General features: G+C 35.9%; 1 protein-coding gene and 1 pseudogene across 14 annotated transcripts in view; both read right to left on the bottom strand.

Annotated features, from left to right (window-relative positions):
* LOC140512549 (uncharacterized) overlaps positions 1 to 24,612 on the bottom strand; it is a 327,182-nt gene that overhangs the window by 17,602 nt on the left and 284,968 nt on the right. For 12 of the 14 annotated variants that reach the window (XM_072621713.1, XM_072621712.1, XM_072621707.1 and 9 more), the window contains 11 exons: positions 19,830 to 19,858; positions 19,664 to 19,745; positions 19,514 to 19,558; positions 17,849 to 18,133; positions 15,437 to 15,712; positions 13,490 to 13,539; positions 12,746 to 12,836; positions 10,602 to 10,815; positions 9,659 to 9,842; positions 8,042 to 8,185; positions 13 to 969 (listed from right to left, as the gene is read on the bottom strand). In XM_072621713.1, the coding sequence (XP_072477814.1) occupies positions 13 to 969; positions 8,042 to 8,185; positions 9,659 to 9,842; positions 10,602 to 10,815; positions 12,746 to 12,836; positions 13,490 to 13,539; positions 15,437 to 15,712; positions 17,849 to 18,133; positions 19,514 to 19,558; positions 19,664 to 19,745; positions 19,830 to 19,858 (2,357 nt within the window). The remainder of the gene's footprint in view (positions 1 to 12; positions 970 to 8,041; positions 8,186 to 9,658; positions 9,843 to 10,601; positions 10,816 to 12,745; positions 12,837 to 13,489; positions 13,540 to 15,436; positions 15,713 to 17,848; positions 18,134 to 19,513; positions 19,559 to 19,663; positions 19,746 to 19,829; positions 19,859 to 24,612) is intronic. The other 2 variants (XM_072621709.1, XM_072621714.1) reach the window with 2 other exon arrangements.
* On the bottom strand, positions 1,105 to 7,055 carry LOC140510846 (importin subunit beta-1 pseudogene; annotated as a pseudogene).

Genomic DNA, 24,612 nt, shown 5'->3' on the forward strand with positions numbered 1-24,612 from the left:
TTAAAGACCTACTTTTATTTTTGCTTTCTCCTTTTCATATTTAGGGATCTTCTCCCTTAAGTAGTTATATTCCCCGGTTAATTCTCCATTTCTGTCTTCTCTCATAAGAGCTTGCTTTCCAGTATCGGCACGAACGCAATGGAAGCGATCCATAAACTGTCCATGACTATCACTCAGTACCTTTTCTTTAACGATATTTTTGTTTTGGGCATCTTCAAGCTGTTGTTGAAGCAACATATTTTCACTCTCGATTTGGGTTAATCTTTTTTGGACAGATTCATGTTGGAAAATACATTTGTCCATTTTTTCCTTTTCTACTTGATTTAGGTGTTGAAGTTCATTTGCTTTGTGTTGGGCCCGGTTTAATTCTCTCTGTGTGGTTTCCAAAGTGAGTGTCTTTTCTCTGAGGGAATCACGAACACAGTTTAGCTCCCTTTGTAAACGGTTGGTTTTACCTTCAGCTTTCCAGAGCCTTTGAGAAAGGACACCATTAGTCTCACTTAGACTACCCAAGTGATGAATTAGTTCATCGTGTAAACGACGCAACTCGTCTCGTTCTCGCTGAACGGTTTGTTCAAGGTCTGGATTTGATATCTGACTTCGTTCATGATCGTGAAGAGCAGAAGTCAGACGGGCATGATATGAAGCAATTTCTGTCTCTAGTCTGTCTCTGCTTCGTTTTGCCTTCTCCAATTTAGAATTCAACACTTCATTTTCCGTTGTCAGAACGTTTAGTTGTCCTCTGTATTGGGAGGTGATTTTTGTTAATGCTTCTTCCTTCAGTTGTAATTTCTTGTGAAGTTCATCAATCGTTTCTTTTAAAACGTCAGTGTCTTCTGTAAATTGATTTTCTTTTTGCTGAAGCTCCATTTTTACTCTGTGTAGATCCAGTTTGAGCACGAAAACTTCATCCAGTAGGATTTGATTTTTATCCAGCAGAGTTTTTTCTTTTTCATTGTTTTCAGGAACCTAAACATAATAAACAGGAAAAAAAATGATACTCAAAATACACTTATGCATTCTGATTTGTCCTTGCTATTTCAGTATAAAGCACAAGGTGCCAAGAAGCATAGTACGTTCCAAGAAAAAGTAAAGTGAGGGAGTTTCACCTATTTCACATTTCTGTCAGAATCAATTTTCCAAAAGAACAATTCTTAAAAGTGTTTCATCAATCAGAACATATGGACTGTATTTTCGGGCCCCAAATCTGTCTGCCATTCAGCATATGTGATTTCCGTTGCTCTATCCATTCTATCCCATCCTGGCTACTCATGATGCTACGATAAAAATAATAACACCTAATATGGACACATATTAGTACCTAATAAGGTGCTTTGCATAGTACTTTCAATACATTGTCTCAGCAAACCTTGCAACCTACTTATGAGGGAAATATTCATATTACTCTCTCGACGTTACACTGACGACTTAGATTAGGAAAAGTTGTTAGAGGACCTGTCCATTGCCACACTTACTAAGTATTCTAAGAGGTATTTCAATCTAGGTCTCTTCAGACTCCAAATCCAGCACTCTTTTCCTTTTTTTCTTTTATTTGTTTTCACTGTTCTACAATCACTTCTATATCTCTTTGATTTCTCCCCTCCTTCCCACCCTCTCCCCTACCTTCCCACTCGCTCCCTGAGGCACAATACAGTTTTATATGCGTTCTACACATACATTTCTATGAAATACATTTTCACCTTACACACGTTGCATAGAAGAATTAAAATGAATGGAAGACATCATAAAACAAATCAAAATGTAACACAAAAGAAAATGATCGGCTGCATTCTGCAATCAGATTCCATAGTTCCTTCTCTGGATGGGGAAGGCATTTTGTCTTAAGAGACCACTGGGAATTTTTTAAGTCCTTGCATTGCAATGAAGTTCTAAGTCTACCAGAAAAATCCTCACACACTCTGGTGGGTGCTCTGTACGAAGTTCTCTTGGTTCTGCTCCTTTCATTCAGCATCAGTCCATATAAGTCTCTCCAGGCCTCTGTGAAGTCTTGCTGTTCATCATTTCTTACAGTGAAATAGTATTCTATTACATCCATATACCCCCATTTTTTCAACCATTCTCCAATAGATGGGCAGCCCCTTAATTTTACGTTTTGGGCAACCACAAAGAGTGCTGCTGTAAATATTTATGTATGTGTGGGATTCTATCCCATTTTTATGATCTCTTGGTGATAGAGTCCTAGAAGCAGTATTGCTCAGTCAAAGGGTAAGCACATATTTATAGCCCTTTGGGCATAGTTCCAAATTGCTCTTCAGAATGGTTGGATGAGGTCACAGCTCCACCAACAATGAATTAGTGTTCCAAATCTCCCACATCTTCTCCAACATTTATCGTCTTCCTGTTTTGTCATGTCAGCTAATCTGATAGGTTTGATGTGATGTCTCAGAGAGATTTGACTTGGAACTCTCTAATCAACAGTGATTTAGAGCATTTTTTCAAATGACTATAGTTAGCTTTAATGTCTTCCTCTGAAACATGCCTGTTCATATCCTTTGATTATTGACCAATGGGGGAATGACTTGTAACTTTGCAAATTTGACTCGCTTCCCTATATATTTTAGAAATGAGGCCTTTATCACAGACACTATCTTCAAAAATTCTTTCCCAGTTTTCTGCAATCCTCTGAATCTTTGGTCCCATTGGGTTTGACTGCGCAAAAGCTTTTCAGTTTAATGTAATGAAAAAGATTCATTTAGCACTTAATAACGCTTTCTATCTCTTTTTTAGTCAAAACTTCTTCCCTTCTCCATAAATCTGATAAATACACTATTTCTTTCTCCACTAATTTGTTTATGGTATCAATTTTTATACCTAGATCATTTAACCATTTGAAGTATCTTCTTGTGTATGGTGATAAGCATTGGTCTATGCCTAGTTTCCACCACACTATTATCCAGCTTTCCCAGAAAATTTTGTCGAAGAGTGAGTTCTTATAACAGAAAATGGGATCCTTTGGTCTATGAAACGGTAGGGAACTATGTTCATTTCTTGCTGTGTCTTGAGTACCTAGCAACATTCCACTTGGCTACCCCTCTGTTTCTTAGTCAGTGCCAAGTAGTGTTGAGAATTGCTGCTTTATAATACAATTTCAGATCTGGTAGAGCTAGGCCCCCTTCCTCAGCCTTTCTTTTCATGACTTCCCTTGATATTCTGGACCTTTTGTTCTTCCAGATGAATTTTGATATTAATTTTTCTAGCTCTCGAAAACAACTGATAGTTTGATTGGTATGGCACTGACTAAGTGAATTAGTTTAGGTAGAATTGTCATTTTTATTGTATTAGCTCAGCCTACCCACGAGTAACCGATGTATTTCCACTTATTTAGATCTGACTTTATTCCTGCCAAAAGTGTTTTTTGATTGTGTTCATATAATCCCTGGTTTTGATTTGACTGGTAGACTCCCAAATATCTTCGTGTGTCTACCATAGCTATAAATGGCATTCCTCTTTCTATCTCTTCTACTTGGCTCTGTTAGTAATATATAGATATGTAGAAGTTGTGTGTCAGTTTATTTTGTAACCTACAATTTTGATAAAGTTGTTTATTACTTCAAATAGTTTTTTTTTACTTGAATCTCTAGGATTCTTTAAGTATATCATCATGTCATCTGCAAACAGTGATAACTTAGTTTCTTTTTTTCCAATTCTAATTCCTTCAATTTCTTTTTCTTCTCTTATTGCTACAGCTAATATTTCTAGTACCATATTGAATAATAGTGGTGATAATGGACATCCTTGTTTCACCTGTGTTTCTATTGGAAATGCATCCAATTATCTCCATTACATATAATGTTTGCTGAGGATCTCAGTTAGATGCTGCTTACTATTTTATGGAAAGTTCCATTTATTCCTATGCTCTCTAATGTTTTCAGTAGAAATGGGTGTTGTATTTTGTCAAAAGCTTTTTCTGCACCTATTAAGATAATCATGTGCTTTGTCTTAGTTTTGTTGTTGATATGATCAGTAATGCTTATAGTTTTCCTAATACTGAACCAGTTCTGCATTCCTGATATAAACCTACCTGATCATAACGTATTATTCTTCTTATGAGTTGCTATATTCTTTTGCTAAAATTTTATTTGAAATTGTTTTTCATCTATATTCATTAGAGAAATTCGTCTATAAATATCTTTCTCTGTTTTGGCTCTTTCTCTTTTAGGTATCAGAATAATATATGTATCATAAAAACAATTTGAGAGGACTCCTTCTTCCCCAATTTTTTAAAATGTTCTACATAGTATTGGAATTAACTCTCTTTTAAATGTTTGATAGAATTCATTTTTGAATCCTTCCAGCCCTGGAGATGTTTTCCTAGTTACTCCATTGATGGCTACTTCAATTTCTTTTTCTGAGAAAATGTTATTTAAGCATTCAGCTTCCTCTTCTATTAATCTGGGCAATTCATATTTTTTAAAGTAATCCTTCATCTTTTTAAATGCCAAATTTATGGGCGTACTATTGGACAAAGTAATTTCTAATTATTATTCTAATTTCTGCCCCAGTGGAGGTGAGTTCACCTTTTTCATTTTTGACATTGGTAATTTGGTGTTCTTCCTCCTTTTTTTATTCAAATTGACCAAAGTTTATAAATTTTACTATTTTTTTCATAAAACCAACTCTTAGTTTTATTAATTAGTATAACAGTTTTCTTAATTTCAATTGTGTTCACCTCTCTTTTCGTTTTCAGTATTTCTAATTTGGTTATTTCCTTGGTGACTTTCAATTTGTTCTTTTTCTAGCTTTTCCAGTTGAATGTCCAATTCATTGATCTGTTTTTTCTCTACTTTATTCATGTAGACATTCAAAGATATAAAGCTTCCCCTAAGAACTGCTTTTGCAGTATCTCCTAAGATTTCGTAGGTTGTCTCATCATTGTGATTCTCTTGAATGAAGTTGTTGATTGCTTCCATGATTTATTATTTAAACGACTCCTTCTTTAGAATTACATTACTTAGTTTTTGGTCTATCTTTCCTTGGCCTTACATTACATGTAATATTTATTGCATTATGATGTGAGAAGGATGAACTGACCATCTCTGCCTTGCTAGACTGGATTGTGAGGTTTTTGTGCACTCGTACATGGGCCATGTATTGCTGAGAAAAAAGCATCTTCCTTTCTATCCCCATTCAGTTTTCTCCAGAGTCTTATCATATCCACCTTATCCAGAATTGAATTCACCTTCTTAACTTCTTTCTTGTTTATTTTGATGTTAGATTTATCAAGTTCAGGGAGGGGGAGGTTGAGGTCCCCCACTAGTATAGATTTGCTGTCTATTTCTTCCTTTAACTCCCTTCACTTCTCCTCTAGGGATTTGGATGCTGTACCAATTGGAGAATATATGTTCATTAATGTTATTGCTTTGTGGTCTATTTTTGTCTTTTAGTCGGTTACAGTTTCCTTCCTTATCTCTTTTGATTAGATCTATTTCTGTTTTAGCTTTGCATGAGATTAGAATTTCTACCCCTGTTTTTGTTACATCAGATGAAGCACAATATATTCTGCTGCAACTTTTTACCTGGATCTTGTCCTTCAGTTATCAGTTCATGGATCAGGGGTCTGATCTCCAGTAATTTCAGCACATCCTTCCCAAAAGTTGTACAAAAGTCTCCTATCAGTCCAGCAGCACAAGCTACTACTACATCTGTGTGATCCTCATCTCCAGTAACGTGATCAATGTAGGGAAGAATGAATTTTACTCGGGACTGCACCAGTATCGCATGCAGGTATACATTCTGCTGGTCACCCTTTAATCCCTGGATGATTCTTGTGTAGACTTCCAAGCACCCTTCCCTTCACTCATTCAGATAATACACCATGTCATAGTGCGATTTGTCTACCTGGGCTTAGGAAGCCTGCTGAAAAGTATTCAATACCACCTCAAGATATTTCTTAAACTCTTCTCCAATCACAAGGGCATTATCACCAAATAGTGACAGAATCTGTGGATTGACAGATCTATGGACATTTTCGTTTCTCAAGTTCACCAATAGAAACTGCATCACCTCTCACTGAAAGGTAAAATGTTGGAATGTAGGGCTCAGCGCAAGTCTTCCACCAGGCACACAACAGGCAAACAAACCTGGTACTCAGCATCATTCTTCAAACCAATGCCCAAGAAGGGTTTAAAGGCATCCGTGTATTTCAGGATTTCACCACCCGACACTTCTACCAATGTGCTCACGGCCAAAAAGGCATCTTCTTAACTCTGCCCAGTTCCAGTTGTGCTCTGAAACATCCTCAGCAAACATGCATGACCACATCAGAAATCTGCAAAACGTCCTGGTGCTGCACTTTCCAGAGAACATTCTGAAGGGAAGCATAGAGTAAAGACTGAAGGTCATTGAACTGAATTCTGCCTGATGTGCTCTGTATGTGAGACTCTATCTCCAGCACTTGCTGCAGTCGCTCCTTGGTGACCAAAGTCGTTTCCTGGACTGAAGAATAACAGTCCTTGGCACTGTTTTTCACTATTTCCATCAGGGCTTCATATGCAGCACTCCTCAAGTTATTCTGGTGTCCATTAGGTCTGTCCGTGGTCTCTAGAAATTTCGGGACCATGAGTTCAAATGAAGTAGATAAAGAGTAGGTAGTTGGTTCTTCCTGATCATCAGCTACATCTGCAGCCTCACAAGCAGCTTCAGTCAGACTAGAGAAAGCTCAGCACACGTTGGAAACACTCTGGCTTCAGCGCTGAGGCCCTCTAAGAGGCACTGTAGTAAAGGAGCCAGGTAGACACCACTGATGGCAGCCTCAGGGAGCATCTCACAGATTCTGCCCACTGTCCAGGCAGTTGTGTCTTAAACCACCATCCTGGGAACTTTCATTAAGTTTCACTAAGTGAGTGGCCATTGACTGAATAACTAGAGGTTTGAACTGATTCCAAGATGCAGACAAAAGCCATGACAGCTGCATCCCAGTCTTAAAATTTCTTAGTATAAGTCGTGGGTAAAACCTGTCTTTTGATGGATACATAGCATTTTCATAGCATCATTGATTTCAAACTTTTAGAAGTTATGTCCTCCAAATCGCTCATTTCAGGAATGGGAAAAGTGGCACTGGAGTGTGGACAGTACAGGATAACCTAGCCACCCAGTTTTAAAGGAGTAATGAAAGAACTGTTGAGGCCAAAGTATAAAAAGTTGATATTGCACTCCCATCATAGTTAAACTGGTCCAGGAGCATTGGTTTCCATTCAGGACTGGTGGAAAGAGCTGTACCAAAAAGCTAAGAAGCCCCATTCTATGATATCCCTTCTGTAAGGCAAGGAGGATTGTGTGAAGAGTTAGCAGCTGAGTTAAATGAATCTCTCCAGTGCCCAGGAACCAAAGGATTACTAAGGACCAACAACCCAAATGATTTACCCCAAACCACTGTTGAAAAAAAAGAAGAAAATGCAAAATTCTAAATTTGCCATTTGATGAACATGTGTTTCTATCATGCTAAGCAATGATGAATGAATCCTTGTAGTGGATAGAGCCTTATGTCAGAAATCTAAGTGAAATTTATTCTTCCTGAAAATACTTTTTTTGTTTTTTTTTTCACGAAACATGAGTGAGACAGCAATGTGAAGTACACCAAACTATTAACACATGGTTTGTTGTAACCCTTACTCTCTGCCCTGGAAAGCACAAACAGAAGAAATCATTTAATCAAGGAAGAAAAGTAGTTTGTGTCTGAGGTGTCCCCTTCTGCCTGGTTTCATTCCTTTCTCCACCTAGGGGTTAGTGACCCTGATGAGCTGCCCCTTTCCCATGTCCAGAAAGGGCAGAGGCACTATTGAAAACCAGAGATTTTTTTCTCAGTAGAAGTAACCTAGAGTCTCTGGAGCGATCATTCCATTCAAAGAAAAGAAACAACCAAGCAAAACAATCTGTGCTGATTTTGGTCACCACGTATGTCCCAACCTGTCTGCTGCAGGCAGATGGACGTGACTGAGGACGACAAATATGTCCAAAATGAAGAACAGAAATCCTGACTTTTAAATATATCGTTAGATTAGTAAATGACCAAAGTGAATACCTCAGAAGTCTGAGTCGCTTTGGAAGCAACTGCCTCTTTTTCTTTCTGCTTCCAAAGGAGATTTTTGAGAATTGTGTCTTGCAAAGCTCTGGCTCTCTGCACCTGAACAAGTTGTCTTTGAGTATCATTTAACTCTTCTTCAACCTGGGGACAATAATTTCATAAAATTTTTAATCATCTTTTTCCTTCAAAAGTCAACCAAAACATTTTACCTTTAACTGGGATATAGAATCTGAAAGGCGGAAACAAGATTTTAAAAAATTAAGAAAAGTTGGCTACTGAAAATGAAAAACAACAAGAAGAGCATTTCAAAATTGTAAAGGAACCTGAACGACTATTCAGTCCAATCCACATCCATAGTTACGTACCTAACACTTACCAGCCTCAGCTTCGAGGCTTCACAGGTAGGGGAAGCCACCATCTCTCTGGATTCTTCTATGCGTTAGCAATTTTTTCCTGACATTCACTCTAAAAATTTACTTTTTTGCCACTCCTGCCCATAGCAATCAACTCTGTCCCTTAGGCAGAGCAAGTTTCATCCTTCTTCCACATCCTTCAACAACTTGAAGAAATAAGGATAAACATCTCCAGTTCCTTTAACTGATCCTCACATGTCATGGACTTGAGGACCTTCCTTATTCTCTTTACCATCCTGCTTACTAGCTACCATCATTCTGGGAGCCAGAAAGGAATTAAATAGTACAAGTTTAGAGCTGATTAATATTCCTACAGCTTTTCTGAGAAAATGCTATCGAATTTTCCTTTACCCAACTCATAGATTCGAAACTATTTTTAATCTAATTGTATAACTTTATATTCATCCTTTCCGAATTTCGTCTTACTAATAGGTTCACTCCAGTGCTCTGACATGTGAAGACTTTGCCTTTCCTCCATTTAGGAAGGCTTTAATGATGTTAATTGCATAAGAATTGCATAATAAAATAAAAAAGATAAGGAAGCTAGAGAACAACAAACTATTAGGAAACACTGAAGGATGGGTGCTAAAGTGCAATACAAGGAAGAGAAAAAGGGATTGAACTTGCAATTTCATTGGCCTAGAAAATTTTCAGGTAAGGAAACTCCCTCTACCAGTGTGGCCTGGAACTTATATTCTTAAAAAAGCTAAGGACAGAGCAGTGCTGTCAAATATATTCCCCCCAGTAGTGAATTTTGTGGGCAGCTTTGGGGAAAATGGAAACCTCTGGCCTGGGGTCTGCTGAGATGAATTGTCCAGCGTCACTCAGTCAGGAAGTGTCCCTGGCAACATTTGAACCCAAGTCTTTGTGGATGTGCGGCCAGCTCTATTCACTACACCATACCGATTCTCTCGTGTGAGATTTGCTTTCCAAAGTAGCAGCTCTGCTTGACTTTTTCCATGCTTATTTATACCGTAATTTTGCATTCAAATACTAAAAGAGGGGAAATTTTTCATATTTGTTACATAAGTATGAGAGCCTATTTACAAATGATTGAACCCAGCTTACCTATACTAGACCCCAAAATCGCAGTCATTTTTAGGATTCAAAAGACTGGAGTATTCATCTCCCCAGTCCCAGGGAATCCATAAATATTCTTAACAAGAAAGGATAGAAATAGTGACTTTAGATTCCAATTTACCTGTTGTAAATGATTTCTTATTGTTCTCAGTTCAGCTTCCTGAGATCTGAAAGTGCATTCAAGTTGCTGGTTTAAAGCCACTGCTTTGCTATATCTTTCTTTTTTTCTTCTGAACAGTTGTCTGCTTTCTTCAAATAGCATTTCTGTAGTCACTTGCTCCATTTCCTCTTGCTTCAGTGTACACCTAGATTAACATTGCCACTTTAAATGACAGTTCAGTAGAAAGGAGGAATATAATGCCATTTCAATATACTCATCTGGATGACTAAAGGGAAATATTAATTTAGGGCCAACTGGATCCATGTAGGGAACTCACCGTCAAGTTACTCCCTCTGTGGATGTGGAGTGGTCCGTACTCTACAATTTTGTCTTTAGGGAGTTATCTATGGCACTTAGAATTAACATAACTTGCACAGGCTCATGAAGTCACGATGTGTCAGAAATGATACAGGAAGCCATTTCTCTATCCAGGCTACTCCAGAGCATTAAACAGCTATCAAAAATGTATCATATAGCTGTTTAGGTGTTTTTGCTTTTTTGATTCAAAGAAGAGAAATGCCATAAATTGGATATAGCTGGAAGAAATGACTTTTTCAAAAGTCCTGAGGTTTGATGTGTTTGAAAGACTCTGGTAAAAAGTGTAGACGGGGATGTAGATGAAATTCCATCCATTTTCCCATTACTATTGGTTATTCAGAGTTGCTTTTTCACCGCATTTTGAAAAAAAATAAATTGCAAGTAATTGTGCCATAGTTTTGAAAACTCACTAAAAATGCAGCTCTCACAGATGTCAATAGAGTAAAAAGGAATAAAAAGGGCTCATTCACAATAGTCTTTTAAAGATACGGTATTTTTGCCTTCCTAACTTCAAATCCTCTGTCACATTTCTTCAACGTTAAGAGAAATGTTTCCAAGGTTATCTTTAAAATCGTGAGTTCCATACCTGATACGCAATAGTTCTCTGTTCCATTCTGCTTTTTGATGCTCTAAGTGAGATTTCATTTGTCTTGCTTCTGATAATTTCTCACGCAGTCCATTAATCTTGTTTTGTAAACTCTTAACTTTTCTGGTGAGTAATGTACAATGTGTTTTTTTACGTTCGACTGTTCGATCATATCTAAGAACTACAATCTCAGTTCTCAAGTGTCTCATAGGATCTGTACAGAGAAAAACACAAGTCAATAAAAATAGGAGGGTTTCAAAATCTTCAGGAAAGTAGCTGTATACTTGGAATTCAAATACTCTGGTAATGACAAAATAATATCCATGTATATAAATCCTACAAATATAGCAAAATATTACTTGGTCACAAGATTTATATTGAATGTGAAAATAACCTATTCCCCTGTGGGCATTGTGAACAGTTGAAAAGAATCTCTATTTTACACATTACTTTATAAAAATATTTGAAAGTTCATAATTCTTCACAATATGTGAAAAGTTAATATCTACATATTGGAAATATACTGAATTATTTTATAAGTGTCCTAAACATATTTTACTTTAAATAGATGTATGTAAACACTGCTTCTTCTTTAGACACTTATAATATCATTGAATATGTAACTTTTGTACAATAACATCTGTCCTCATTCATTCATTGTCCTGACTTTTGGTAACTTTAGACAAAATGTAGGAGTAACTTCAGAGGAAACTGAAAAAATCTTCTGGGCATTGAGGAAACTAGCTGCTGTCCCTTTGTTCTTCAGAGAGTTACATTGCCAAATTTAGACCTAATCCAGACTTAGAAATGTGTGTCATATCCAATCACAGATTCAATAGACTGGCTGTGTTATTGGGTTTCCCTTGGTAACTTTCAAGTTCTCATATATTTCGTGTTTAACAGAGTTAAAGCAAAAAGAGACAACACAATTCCTAGAGGTAAAAACACTGATTGGAGCAGGATGTGAAGCTGACAGTAAGGAAAATTATAAGCCAACTTTTCCTTCAAAGCAAAAGATGAAACTGAGGCACAGAGAAGTTAAAGAACTTGTTAAGATTCGCAAAATTAATAGGTGTATTAGGCAGAATTGTGTCCAGTGCCCTATCCTATATGCCATGGTGACAGAAAAAATCATAAAAACTAGGCAGTACATTTGCATGATTGTTGACATTTTGGCCCATTTTGTGAAACATTTTAATATATTGACTACTTTTTCCATGAGAGAGCTCACTGTCTCATATATTTATACATCCAGTCATGTCGATCTCTTCAATAGTTTTCCTATTACAAACCAAGCAAAGAAAATTCATACACCTCATCCTAGCATGCAATATTAATAAGACACATTATATGATACCGCACATAGAGACTTACAAATACATTGCCCACGACAATCCTAGCAAGTACGGTATTGAATAGATTAAGAAAATGAAACTCCAAGGGATTTGTGTATAGACAAAATCTAGGCCTTCTCCAACTTTGTAATCATCTACCTATCCATATTTAATTCTTACTGCCATATACTGTCCAGTTAAACTGCATTTTTCACTGTCATTTTCCTGTCCCTTTGCTGAGAGATTCCATGCTTGAAATGTTCATTTCATCTGCCTTTATTCCCATGAACTATACCTACTGAATTCATAGCCATACTTTAAAACTCAACTCAAATGGAACCTTCGCACACAGATTATTTATTCTTGATAGGTATTATTCTTTTCCCCACTGAAACTCATGTAGCAATATGACTGTGCTTCTCCTGCATTTATATACATATTCAAGTCATCTATATGGGCTATATCCCCATTAGACTCCACCGTCAATGAGGAAACCTATCTATACTTTGTATATTTGGCACACAGTAGGTACTTAGTAATTGTTTTCGAATTGAAACAAATAGAAAGAGTCTGAAAAATTTACTTCCCTGCAGTCGACATAATCCCTTTCACCTTGATCAAGGACCGACAGAGATTAGGCTCATTTTTACTTTACTATGAATCAATGGGATTGGACTTCAATGCTATCTTCTTTTACACACGCACATCTTTGATTTCTGTTTAACACTGTTATTCTGTTAGGAAATTTCAAAATGTTCTTTGTTTTACAATCAGCACTAAGTTGTTCAATCAATAACAAAACATTCTTACAGTTTAAGGGAAGTAAATCATAATCCTCTGTAGCTGTGCCAGATGCCTGAATTTGGTCATCGCGATCATTCGATTCCATCTGTGCTTTGTCCTGTACAATACATAATAGCAGGGTAAAATAATAAAAAAAAAAAATTAAAATAGTAACAATGCCTAACATTTGTGTAGCACTTTAAGGTTTTCACAACACTTTATACACATTGCCTCATAGCATCCTCACAACCATTTTGTGAGACAAGCATTACTCATAATTAATTTACAAATGTTACATGGTTTGTCCAGCACCATATACTTAGCTAGGAGCCCAAGGATTAATACAAACTCAGGTCTTCTTGCTTCTACCTACTATGCCACCTAACTAATTAGAAGCTAAATGATTTAGGAAACTTACGAAAATTATCATAAACGGTCACAATATTTCTTACCAATTATAAATAGGCTTCATTTTATAGATAGGGGGAAATGATGGAAAAATCCAGCAATATCTTTGAGATTCTAGCATTCACCATGGACACATTTCATTAGGAGACTATTTCTAAAAGCATCCATTTTCAGATGAAAGATTCCTATACTTTATCATGCAAAAAGGTGCCCTATCTGTTGACCCAATCATGCATTATTTTCTAAACCAATTTAACATGCATTTAAACGCAAACTATGTTCTGAAAACTTCCACTAAAACTAGCAAGAAAGGCACTTTTTATACGGTAAAATATCAGAAATTTGAATGTCATTTTTACATACCTCTTCCAGGTCACTTTTATCCAAACTTTCTGGGCATTCCTCTGATGATCCTTTAAATTCCAATTATCGTGTTAAATTGATGTTAATATTAAAATAAAAATTTATTCGATTCAGAATTATTTTTGTCATATAAATAAAATGTACCCATTAACAGTAAGGGCAGTTATGACACCTATAATTTTTTGTTATAAACTCTTTTAAAATAAGAAATGAATATAAGAAATTTCTATATTACTAATTATGCATTCATCAAATTATTTTGTATTCTCAATCTGTTACATTTTACATTTTTCTTGAGATGTTCATGTCATACCAAATCACAGGAAACTGTGAGGGTTTATTTATGTATTTAATCTCCTTGAAACTGTTATATTTGAAAATTAAAGGTAAACTAAGAGACAATGTTCATGCCTGATCAATTTACTAGTTAGGTCAGCAGCAATCAATTTTTTGGGTCACTTGTCTTTCTCAATGGCCAAAGGCCATGAGATAGGATTACTAACCTTCATGGAATTTGGGGAAGTACAAGAGAGCAGAGAACAAGGATGGGTAGGTGGGAAAACAATGAGTAAACAGCATCCTGTGGAGGAGGACAACTGGACTGACTGGAAATTGGGAAGGAAGTTAGCAGTAATCCCTTTCTTATCTCTTGTGATTAGGAAATATTCATTGCTTAAGTCTATCTGCAGGGTCTCGAGTCAGTGGATCTGATTTCCTAAGATAACAATTCAGACATCCTGGAAGAATACCTTGGTGGTATAAAGATACTAGACCAGACTCCCTGGTGTCCACATGCCTCCTTTTGGGCTAGAAGATTTCCTTGATAGAAAAATAGAAGAGTGATAAACAAGAAAACTGAATTTCTAAATTTAACACATTAAGGAACGATGAATTTCTGAGCTAAGTTCAGTGACAAAGAACAATGATTTAGGCAGTGAGAGGACAAAATAAATTTCAAAAAAGACAAAATCAATTTGATTCTTTCAAAAGAGAGAGAGGAACAAAACCTCAATCTTAATATGTGAAATCGCTGGCCAGGACTGTCTCAAAGAAGGAAAAAAGTCTTCTTCGTTCATGTCATGTCGCATAAGGATGTAAAAGCAAATGAGATCTGTATCATTAAGTAACTCAGTAAGCTTCTCTGAGTAAACTAAAAACACATGGAAACAAGATATGCAGATAATAATCCAGCACTTAATTTCAGAGCCACTGTAAAATTTTCAGATATCTTAGAGCTAGATAAAGTATGATTACATGGACAGCAATTCACGGAACTGAAAAGATTTAGAGAACTTTGAAAGATTACTAAGAGATAACTGTATATATCACATGGCAAACAAATCCATTGAAACAAAACCAACATTTAAACCGGAATATGAGATCATTATCTTAATGTATGCAGCTTCTAAAAATAGTATTACAAAGATATTCCTGGGCACGGTAATTGTATTCCATCGTAATGAATTTCATGAAAACAACTACTGGGAACCATCAAGTAACTAGGTCATTTAATATTTGGGAAAAATTAAATCGATTATATTCAGCTTTGGGAAAGAGAGTTATACGTAATAAAACATGAGAAAAAAACGCATTCATAGACGGATTATATGTGAATATATATCTATATGAAACCTCATGGTTTAGGTTTGTAACACTCAAAAAATAAAGGAGCAAGCCACAAATAATTAGGCAGACTAATGTATCACACAGGCCTAAGCTATCCCCCCTGTGCTTGTGGAATATGCTATATTTGTCAGAGGAGAAAATCGAAATCCCTGCTAAAAAGATACGTGGGAGAATCAAGGCTTCATAAGAGAAGGGAAAGTTCACAGCAAATTTTGTCATCACATGACTTTATCAACTTTTTTTTTGCTTACTAATACTGATAAAGATTAAAACGTAAGAAACTGAGCAAATAATCTACCTATGGAAAATTCAGAATGTTACCTCTACATGCTTCGTCGTTACCTTCTTTTTCTTCTCTCTTCTGGGTGACAGACTTTTCTCCTCGAATCACAACCCTAAACTCAGTCTCAGGGCGACTTCCAGCTCCAAGTGCTTGCTCTTCTTTGAAAGTAATCTTGCCAAGCACTGGCGATCCTGAATGAATTTTGGTCGCTGGCAGTGACTGACAAGGATGATTCTCATCAAAATTCAGATCCGTGGATTTTCTATAACTCTCAGTTTTCAGAGAAGTACTGCAGGAATCCCAATCAGATGGACCTGAATAGCAAATGGTGGAGTTAAATAGAGTACTGGTTTTATCTGCCTGGCACGTTTCTTCCCCTGTAGGAAGGCATCCAAATTGCCACCTAACTTTATGGCTTTGTATCTCTTAGGTAAAATGAGGGGGGGAAAGAAAACAATTGTTTTCCTTCTTTAATTCAGCCTATCCTCTTTTTCTTGAATCACCAAAAAGAAATGTGTGAAAAGGACTTGCATCATAGGGGAGACATCAGTATAACAAACTAATTAACTTGAAATTGAGCTCATTGTGTTTCCTGAAACTAACCCCCAGAACAGAAAAGTGATTATCAAGAGAACAGGATTTCTCAATTTAGCTCATTACAGGACAGATGAATTTCTGAACTAAGTTGAGAGACAGAGAATCATGATTTAGGCAGTGAGACGACAAACTTTTTTTTTTATAAAAAGACAAAATCAATCAGATTATCTCAAGAGATGGAGTGAACAAAAACTAACACTTAATATGTGAAATGACTGGCCAGGACTGTCTTAAAAGAAGAAGCAATAAAGTCCTCTTGCTTGATTCCATGTTGGAGAGGAAACTTCATGTAAATGAAATCAGGAGTAGGAAGTAACTCTATAAGCAACTCTGATTAAGACAAGAAACATGAGAGCAAGCTATGGAGAAAATATTCCACCAACTAATTTGAAATTCAATGTAAACTTTTCAGTTACCTCAGATGTAGGCAGAGTATGATTGTATGGAGAGAAATTCACAGAAATTTGAAGATTAACAGAAGTTCTAAAGATTAGGAAGATATAACTGTCTATGACACAAGTCAAACAAATTTATTGAAATAAACTCGACATAAATATTTAAACTTGAATATGATGCAATCTTCTCCATTTATGGAGTTTCTATTGAAAGAATTGAAAAGATATTCACTGGTATGATCATTGCATTCCATTCTAACCATTTTCATGGAAACAATTACCGGAAATCATTAATGTATTTAAGGGAGATTTATATTATTCTTTTCCTAGTGCTTAGTTTCCCAGTATCCATAGCCAAACAACCTCTTGCTACGAGGTATTAGATATGTGTTCTCTTCATTGAGGTTCAAAACATCTCCACCACCCTTGTACCACATTGTACCACAAATAATATAAACTTTTTTGCTTAAATTGTAAATATGCACTGGGACTGTGCAGTGAGACAGATATAGGGATGAGGTCATGTAAAATTGGAGGCAATTGCTGGCAATATACCCCCTTTTCCTCATGCCCTATAAAGTAGATGGGTATTGGTCATTGAATGGGGAATCATTAGGGTTGAATTCACAAACTAGAATGTTGTGGGTGGGAAGAATCTGTGTTTGCCTCAACTGGCTCACATTGAGGCTTGCGTCTAACCTCTAATTTGTTAAGGGAGTTCACAAGCAGTGCGTGTCTTGATTTACCCATGAAGATGTAGGGGTAGTTGCCACTCCTGTCACCTTCTCCCAAGACCGTGGGAGAAAGATGATTAGGGAATTTTGTACTAACTGGTGCTCCCATTACCCCCCCATTGCCTTTCAAAATCTAAAACAAGCATAAAGGAAGATTATTAACCCAATTGAGCTTTTTTCCTGTCTCAACAGATCGAGTGAATCTGTCCTAGCTACTGTTCTGTGTACTAGAGTTCATCAGTCTTATAATCAACTAGATTATTTCATATTTTAGAAAAGTTCAGTCACCTGTATTTAAGCTTTATGGAAGATAAGTATAAATGATCCAAAATGAGAGAAAAATACACATTCACGTATGGGTTTTATATGTGAATATAAATATATAGAAGCCTAAACGTTTTATATTTTGAAAGACTCAAAAATATGAAGTGGCAAATGACAGACAGGAGAAGACTGATTTATCAGACAGGCCTAGCTACCCCATTTATGGGCTTGTGAAATATGTTACACGTGTCAGAGGAAGAAATCAAAATATATGCCAAAAAGCCACCTGGTAGGTTCTAGGATCCATGAGAGAAGGAAAAGCCCATGGTAAATTTCATCATCACTTGATTTTATCATTTTTTTGCTTACTAATACTAATAAAGATTGGAAGGTAAAATACTAAGCAAATAATCTGCCTAAGGAAAATTCATAATGTTAACTCTACATGCTTCTTCGTTACCTTCGTTAACTTTCAATTTTTTTACAGAGAGATGTGGTTCATCTTCCTTCTGGGCGACCGATTTTTCTCCTCTAACCACAAGCCTTAACTCAGTCTCGCTGTCATTTCCAGCTCCAACAGTTTCATCTTCTTGGAAAGGAATATTTCCAAACAGTGTGGATCCACACCGAATTTTGGTCTCTGGGAGTAACTGGCAAGGGTGATTCTCATCAAGATTCAAATCCCTGCACTTCCTGTAACTCTCAGTTTTCAGAGAAGTACTGCAAGAATCCCGATCAGATGGACCTGAAAAGGAAATAGTGGAGTTAAATTGTGCATTGGTCTCATCCACCTGGCATATTTTCCCCCCATGAGATGGCATGCAAATTGCCCCCTAACTTTATGCCTTTATTAATGCTTCTTCCATTTTAACTCTTCGGTAACATGAGGGAAAAAAAAAACCAGAAAAGCTGTTTTCCTTCTTTAATTCAGCCTATCCCTTTTCCTTTTACACCCTCATCAAATCTATCTCAGTGTGTAGTCGCAAGGACAGGGAAAGGATTTGCTTTAATGATAGCCTTGCAAAGTCAGCATGTACATTTGAATTTTATATGAATTTAGACTTGGAACCTGTGAATTTTGACCACTGACTTATTTAGACAGCCTGAATTCATCATTTCCTTTCCTCCTACCTCCACCTCTGAAGTCAACAGTCCTTTAATATTTCTTATCTCTATTAAAAACGGGTTATATTCTCAGTCATCTGGATCCATATATTGGATGCTCCTATGAACCAAATATATACATATGTATATATATATATATATATATATATATATATATATATATATATATATATATATATATGTATATGTATATATATCTGTATGTGTGTGTGTGTGTGTGACTGAGTGTGGGTATGTGGGTGTATGTAGACACACATCCTAAACCTACTAAGTTCTGTTGTTTCTACCTTTATGACATCTGTCTTCCTGTCCTCCTTCCTTATTCTTAAATAAATCCTCCGACTTCACAAACTCATCAACTTTTACATGTATTTTTCCAATAATTTTCTAAAAGCTATTCATATTTCTGATGCCTTCATTCTCTCTTCCATTATACACAAAACCATCAAGTAATACTCTCAAGGCACTTAGCTGGCCATTCTCTGGCTCTAAAACCTTCTGTGGTACCCTGCTGTGTCAACTCCACGTGCATCGGAGCTATGAAATCGTCCTTGCTGAACCACACTCTTTTCCATGCTCTCCCCATCTCCCAATTTTCCTAGAGCTCTTTTATCCTTCTCCTTACCTTCCTTACTCAAGTCCTTCTAGCATGGTTTGTATGTTGCATTCCTTCACAAAGAGTAAATTTCTTGAGGGAAAAGCTGTTTGTTTTTATCTTTATATCTCACAGCAAAACAGTGGACACTTGATATGCACATGATACATAATAGTTGCTTAATATATATTACCTTGAATTGGGAGGATACATGCATGACTCGGCTAATGTGCTTTTGTGCAATACAGAAAAAGCCAGGAAGTATGAAAATACAAACTCAAATGTGATGTTCCAAACATAAAAGCACAAACCTGAAAACTACAGGATATATTTTCTATTAGGAGTCATTGTTTTAAAAATTCACTTGTTCTCCTAATTGTAAAGAAGGGTAAAAAAGGACAATACCATTAGTTTCATCTGTCTCATTGAAGCCCAATTCCTTTATTGAATCTGTAAGACAAATAGGGAGAAAAGGAAGAAAAATGAGACATGAATATTGAAAAAATTTAAAAATATACTTCCTTTCTTCCTAAATGACAGAATTTTGAAACTTACATGACTTCTGTTTTTCCTGAATTCCTTTTCCTAAATCTTGATTGCTGAATGAATAACTAATTTTTGTGGTAGCTGGAATAGGCTACGAAACAAAATAATAAGAAGACAATTATATTTAAAGTTTTTAGTAAACGTCAGATATAAATAAAAAAGCCAGTGTTTTTACCTTCAAGTTGAGATATCTCTGAAGAGAATCTGAAAAAAAAAAAAAAGATTAGAAGTGGTATCAACAACTGTATTTAAGCAATGTAATTCAATCACAATTTCTGTCGAAACGAATAGGCATGTTGGATCCCATTATGGAATTTAAAAATTGAATACTAAAATTTGCTATATTTCTTATAAGAAATTTGCAGAACACCAATTAAAATCGATTATTATTACTTGAAGTAAAACAAGAACACAGTGTTAGCACAACGTACAGTTTATATGTCAAATAGATAAAATTTCAAAAGTTTTATAGCTTTGTACCTGAAACAATATACAAGCATACTTATCAATGACGCATTGCATTGACCTAATGCAGCATCCAATCGGCCAATCAATGAGAATGATTAATGCAGTTATATTACAAGTACCCCTAATATGGATGAATCCTTAGTTATATAATTTGGAAATCCAGGTGATATGTAAACAGTAAAGATGAAATAGAATTTAAAACCATGTATAAACCATATTCTTATCTCAGACATAAGGGTCTAGAAACATAATTTAAATGCATTCACTGAGATGTACACTACCAGAATAATAGTTAATAACGCATTTTCATTTCTTTCCATATCCACGCTGCCTAATGGCATGCCTATACTTCTTGGATCTATTAGTTTATGTCTCTTAAAATTTGTTTATTGAATCATGTTGGGAAATGCCATCCACATCCAGAGAAAGAATTAAGGAGTTTGAATTCACAACGAAGGAGACAATTTTCCTTTTGTTTTTGTTTTTTTTTCTTTCTCATTGTTCCTGCCATTTGTTCTAATTCTTCAATACAACATGACAAATGTGACAATATGTTAGATAGGAATGTGTATGTAGAGCCTATATCAGGTAGTGTACCATCTTTGGGAGGGGCGAAAGAGAGAAAATTTAAAACTTATGGAAGTGAATGTTGAAAACTGAAAATTAATAAACTTTAAAAATGTATCTGTATATGAAAGAAGGTATACAAAATTCATTCAAGAAATGATAAAGAAAATCTTTCAATATGGAATTATTTAGAAAAAACAAAATTGTTTCAATCCACTCAATTAACAATTCAATATTATCAATACATTTGTATATAAACTCTTTGAACATGTGTAATTTAATATTAATGGGAAAATATATGTATGTACTGGAAGGAAATCTCAGAAATTAAAATTTGAAGATTCTGAAAGCCTTGTACATTTTATAACTTCAAACTTTTTACTATACGTCAATCCAAAAATGTGTTAAGCTCGTGCCTATTATAGGAAATTATAAAATTCGGTTTACTATATATCAGACCAAAAAAGTATTAAGAAATTGTGAGAAGTTTTCTTTATTAGTTATTTGTTGTTTATTAAGTATTTTGTGAGGAATTACTTGAATATTTGTATATATTACTTGAATTACTTGTATATAGAGATCTCTGTATACAATATGGTAATTTACAACTATTGTTACATACATAGATACACCCATACATAAATATAGACATACATACACATATATGTATGTATAGACAAAATCAGGTCCTCTGAAAAGGTGCTATATGAGGTAATGCTGTAGAATCCTAACAGAGGGCAGTAAAATCTAATCAATGCCTCAATAAAGAATTACTACTGTATGGTGTTCTGAATACAGGAGTGTTTTCTTCTAGATCTATGGGGAGCTGTAGCACCTTCACACAAGGCAGGTAGTTTGTACACCTTTGGGGAGGTGTCTCTGCGTGACAGCTACTACTCAGGCTATACAAGTCATATCCAGTATCATATGCAAACAAAAATTTTATAAAACAGTAGGCACAGTGTACTATTCCCCCTTTCTAACTTTAGGAGAAAACTAGAGTGTGTTCACAGGCTTGACATTTCTGGTGCTCAATCACTAACCAGAGGAAGAATTTGACTTACTAGAAAAGCATTATCATACATAACCGCTTAACCACTGTCATGTTCTCTTGATGACAGTACATTAAAAATGTTTTAAAATTACAGTTCCCTCTAGATTCCCCAAAGAGTACCTGTATTCCATTTTAAACAGTTTTCCCCTCCAGACTCAGGTTTACCTTCACCACATCTGAAACACCATTCTGACCTAAGATCCATGGGACAGAGAACGAAACACCTCATGAATGCAATATAGGCCCTTAATCATGATGGAAATTAGGTGCACTCTCCTAAGATTCTTCATAAGGCTTTCTGTCAGATCTGCTACAAACAAGCCAATTGCCCAGGAAGTGTAGCTCTTCAGTTTGATCACCTCACAAGCACTTTCAAACACATGTTTATGAATATATTTCCAGTTTTTTGAATCAGCATTAGTTCCCAAAAGAGGATGAAGGATCCAGAAAGATTTACACCACTGTGAATCCCGTGTGGACAGAAACACAAGGACCCATCCATGACAACTTGAGGAATGAACACCAAGTCTCTCCCCCATTAGACAAAGGAAACGGGCAGAATCCAGAATGTAAACACTTACAATAACACGATTTTCAGAAAAGCCTTTTAGCTTCCAGGCCACATATGTCAAAATAACCAGTGGTTTGGAAATAAGAAGCAGCTTGTAGTTAGGGCTGCATTTAACAATATTGGGAATGATGAATTTAAAGACATTCACATTACGCTGGAGCAAATTAAGACGATTTTCTCCCTCCTGTAGACATGTCCCAATCAATACAATGACCAGTTTTGAGTTAGCAGTCACAATGTACTGTTTGTCAGGAAAAATCTTTTGTATTTTGAGGAAAAGTCTGCCATGTGAGAGATTCATTATCTCTCCTTTTATTTTATCTTCTATTATATTAACATGGGAAAGCTCATCAGTCAGTTCCTTTGTTAAGACACTGATGGCACATGCCATGCCAACTGCACCAACCCAAGAAAGAATCATCTTGTTTTGGGGAACCTGGTATTCCTTAAGAACTTTGAAAATCAACTGATACTTGAAAATAGATCTCATTTTGGGGAATATTTGGCAGGATAACGAGGTTGTTGGGGATGCTGTAAAAATTCGGAATGAGATGTGAAATGGCTGCTCCCAGCCGAAAGAAATTTTAAAACAGGTACTTCCAAATCAGCACCAAACACTTTCTTTTACCTCTTATTTACTCTACACATATCCGATAACTAACTTCAGCTTAACTGTTTTTGCTCACTCAAGAAAAGATAAAAAATAAAAAGCATTAGTTATCCTCTTTCTCTACAGAGAGAGGGGGAACAGAGGACCTAATATAACTCTCACTTTAGCGTATTTCTTTCCCTTTCAGGCACGGCGGAAGGAAAACTAGAATTGCTACTGCATTCTAGAATACTTCTTTAATTTCTAGGAGAGAACAATAGCCCATCCTGTGAGAGACACCAATGCTTATCCTTTCATCTGTATTCTGTGTGGACACTATTCAAAATTTGCAACAAGGTGATGGATTTATCCATTGATTTTGGGCTTTTTATTTCCTTAGAAATGAATGAAGAAGATTGCAAATAACTCAGAAAAGGCAGGTAGGGGAAGTCAAGCCCAAATTCCATGCAACTAGAATAGAGTGTAGACCAATGAACTAATGCTTTCTTGGGGAAATGAAACATGCACAATATAATTATTTTGTTTCTATTTAACAGTTGTTCTATGTTTCTCTTTTTGAAAACATCAGAAAAAACAGTGGTTCTTGGGTATAAACTTAATCAACTTAGGGATGGATTATATTTCCCTGTAGGTAGTAGTAGGCTTTCTGTAACACTAGTTAATCATCTTTATAAAAAGTACGCCTTTAATCTCTTTCAACAGAATAACAAATCAATAAAATGGGAAATAACTGTCAGGAAGACTAGTAAAGTGTAGGAAATCTTCCTGGAATTTACACCTCAGAAAGGTTCTGAAGAAGAAAGAGATTTCAACACCTGGCCTGTAAGGACACATAGAGCTACCACAGGGCAGGATAATACACACAATAATTAACAGAACAGTTTGACTTAAAAATAACAGTGAAGATGAGCAGGATGAATCAAGTCTGGTAAGAGTCCGTCTGTCAAGGTCCTTAGTAGCCAGCACCCCTTCGTCTCCCAAATATTTGATGCAAGGTGAGTTACTTCCCTGAGCTACTGGAATTTTTTTTTTTGCTTTGTACTTTATCCTATGACCACCTCTTTTTAATATCCTCAGACTATGTAAGTGGATGTCAACATTCAAGAAAGTAAGCCCAAAAAGGCCAAGAATGAAGAGATTAAAACGCATAATCTATTCTTGAATAAATGTATTTAGGGAGGGACAATGTGTATCTGGGTAAAACTAAGAAAGGAAAACTCCCACCATAGACTGAGGCCCTCACACCCTTCTCAGTTTATGAAAGTGAAACGGTCGTTGTGTGCCTTTCTTAGTTCCAATGAAGCCATACAATACTATGTATCTTATTGGCTGCCTGTTGCTTATTCTTTTGTCTGCTCTCACGACTTATTTTCATCAGCCTATGGATTTTCATGTTCCACGTACAAGTGTCTGACTGTTAACAACCTTTAATAAAAAGATAAAATTTGTTTTCTTTTTAAGATGAAGGTTATAACACATTCTCGTCACTTTGTCTTTTATCTGATAGACGAGGGAATGAGTAACTGAATGTTTCAGAGCCAAGGTATCAGAGGGAGACAAATGACATTTGAGAAGCAGTGTGGATGGAGAGCTGGCCCAGAATGAAGAAGGCATGAACTTAGGTCCTGTCTCTCACTTTGATGCTGCCTGGGTGATGTTTAACAAACCACTTACCCTTTCAGTGCTCT

The sequence above is a fragment of the Notamacropus eugenii genome, chromosome 6 (genome assembly GCF_028372415.1).
Source record: "Notamacropus eugenii isolate mMacEug1 chromosome 6, mMacEug1.pri_v2, whole genome shotgun sequence".
Lineage (NCBI taxonomy): Eukaryota > Metazoa > Chordata > Mammalia > Diprotodontia > Macropodidae > Notamacropus > Notamacropus eugenii.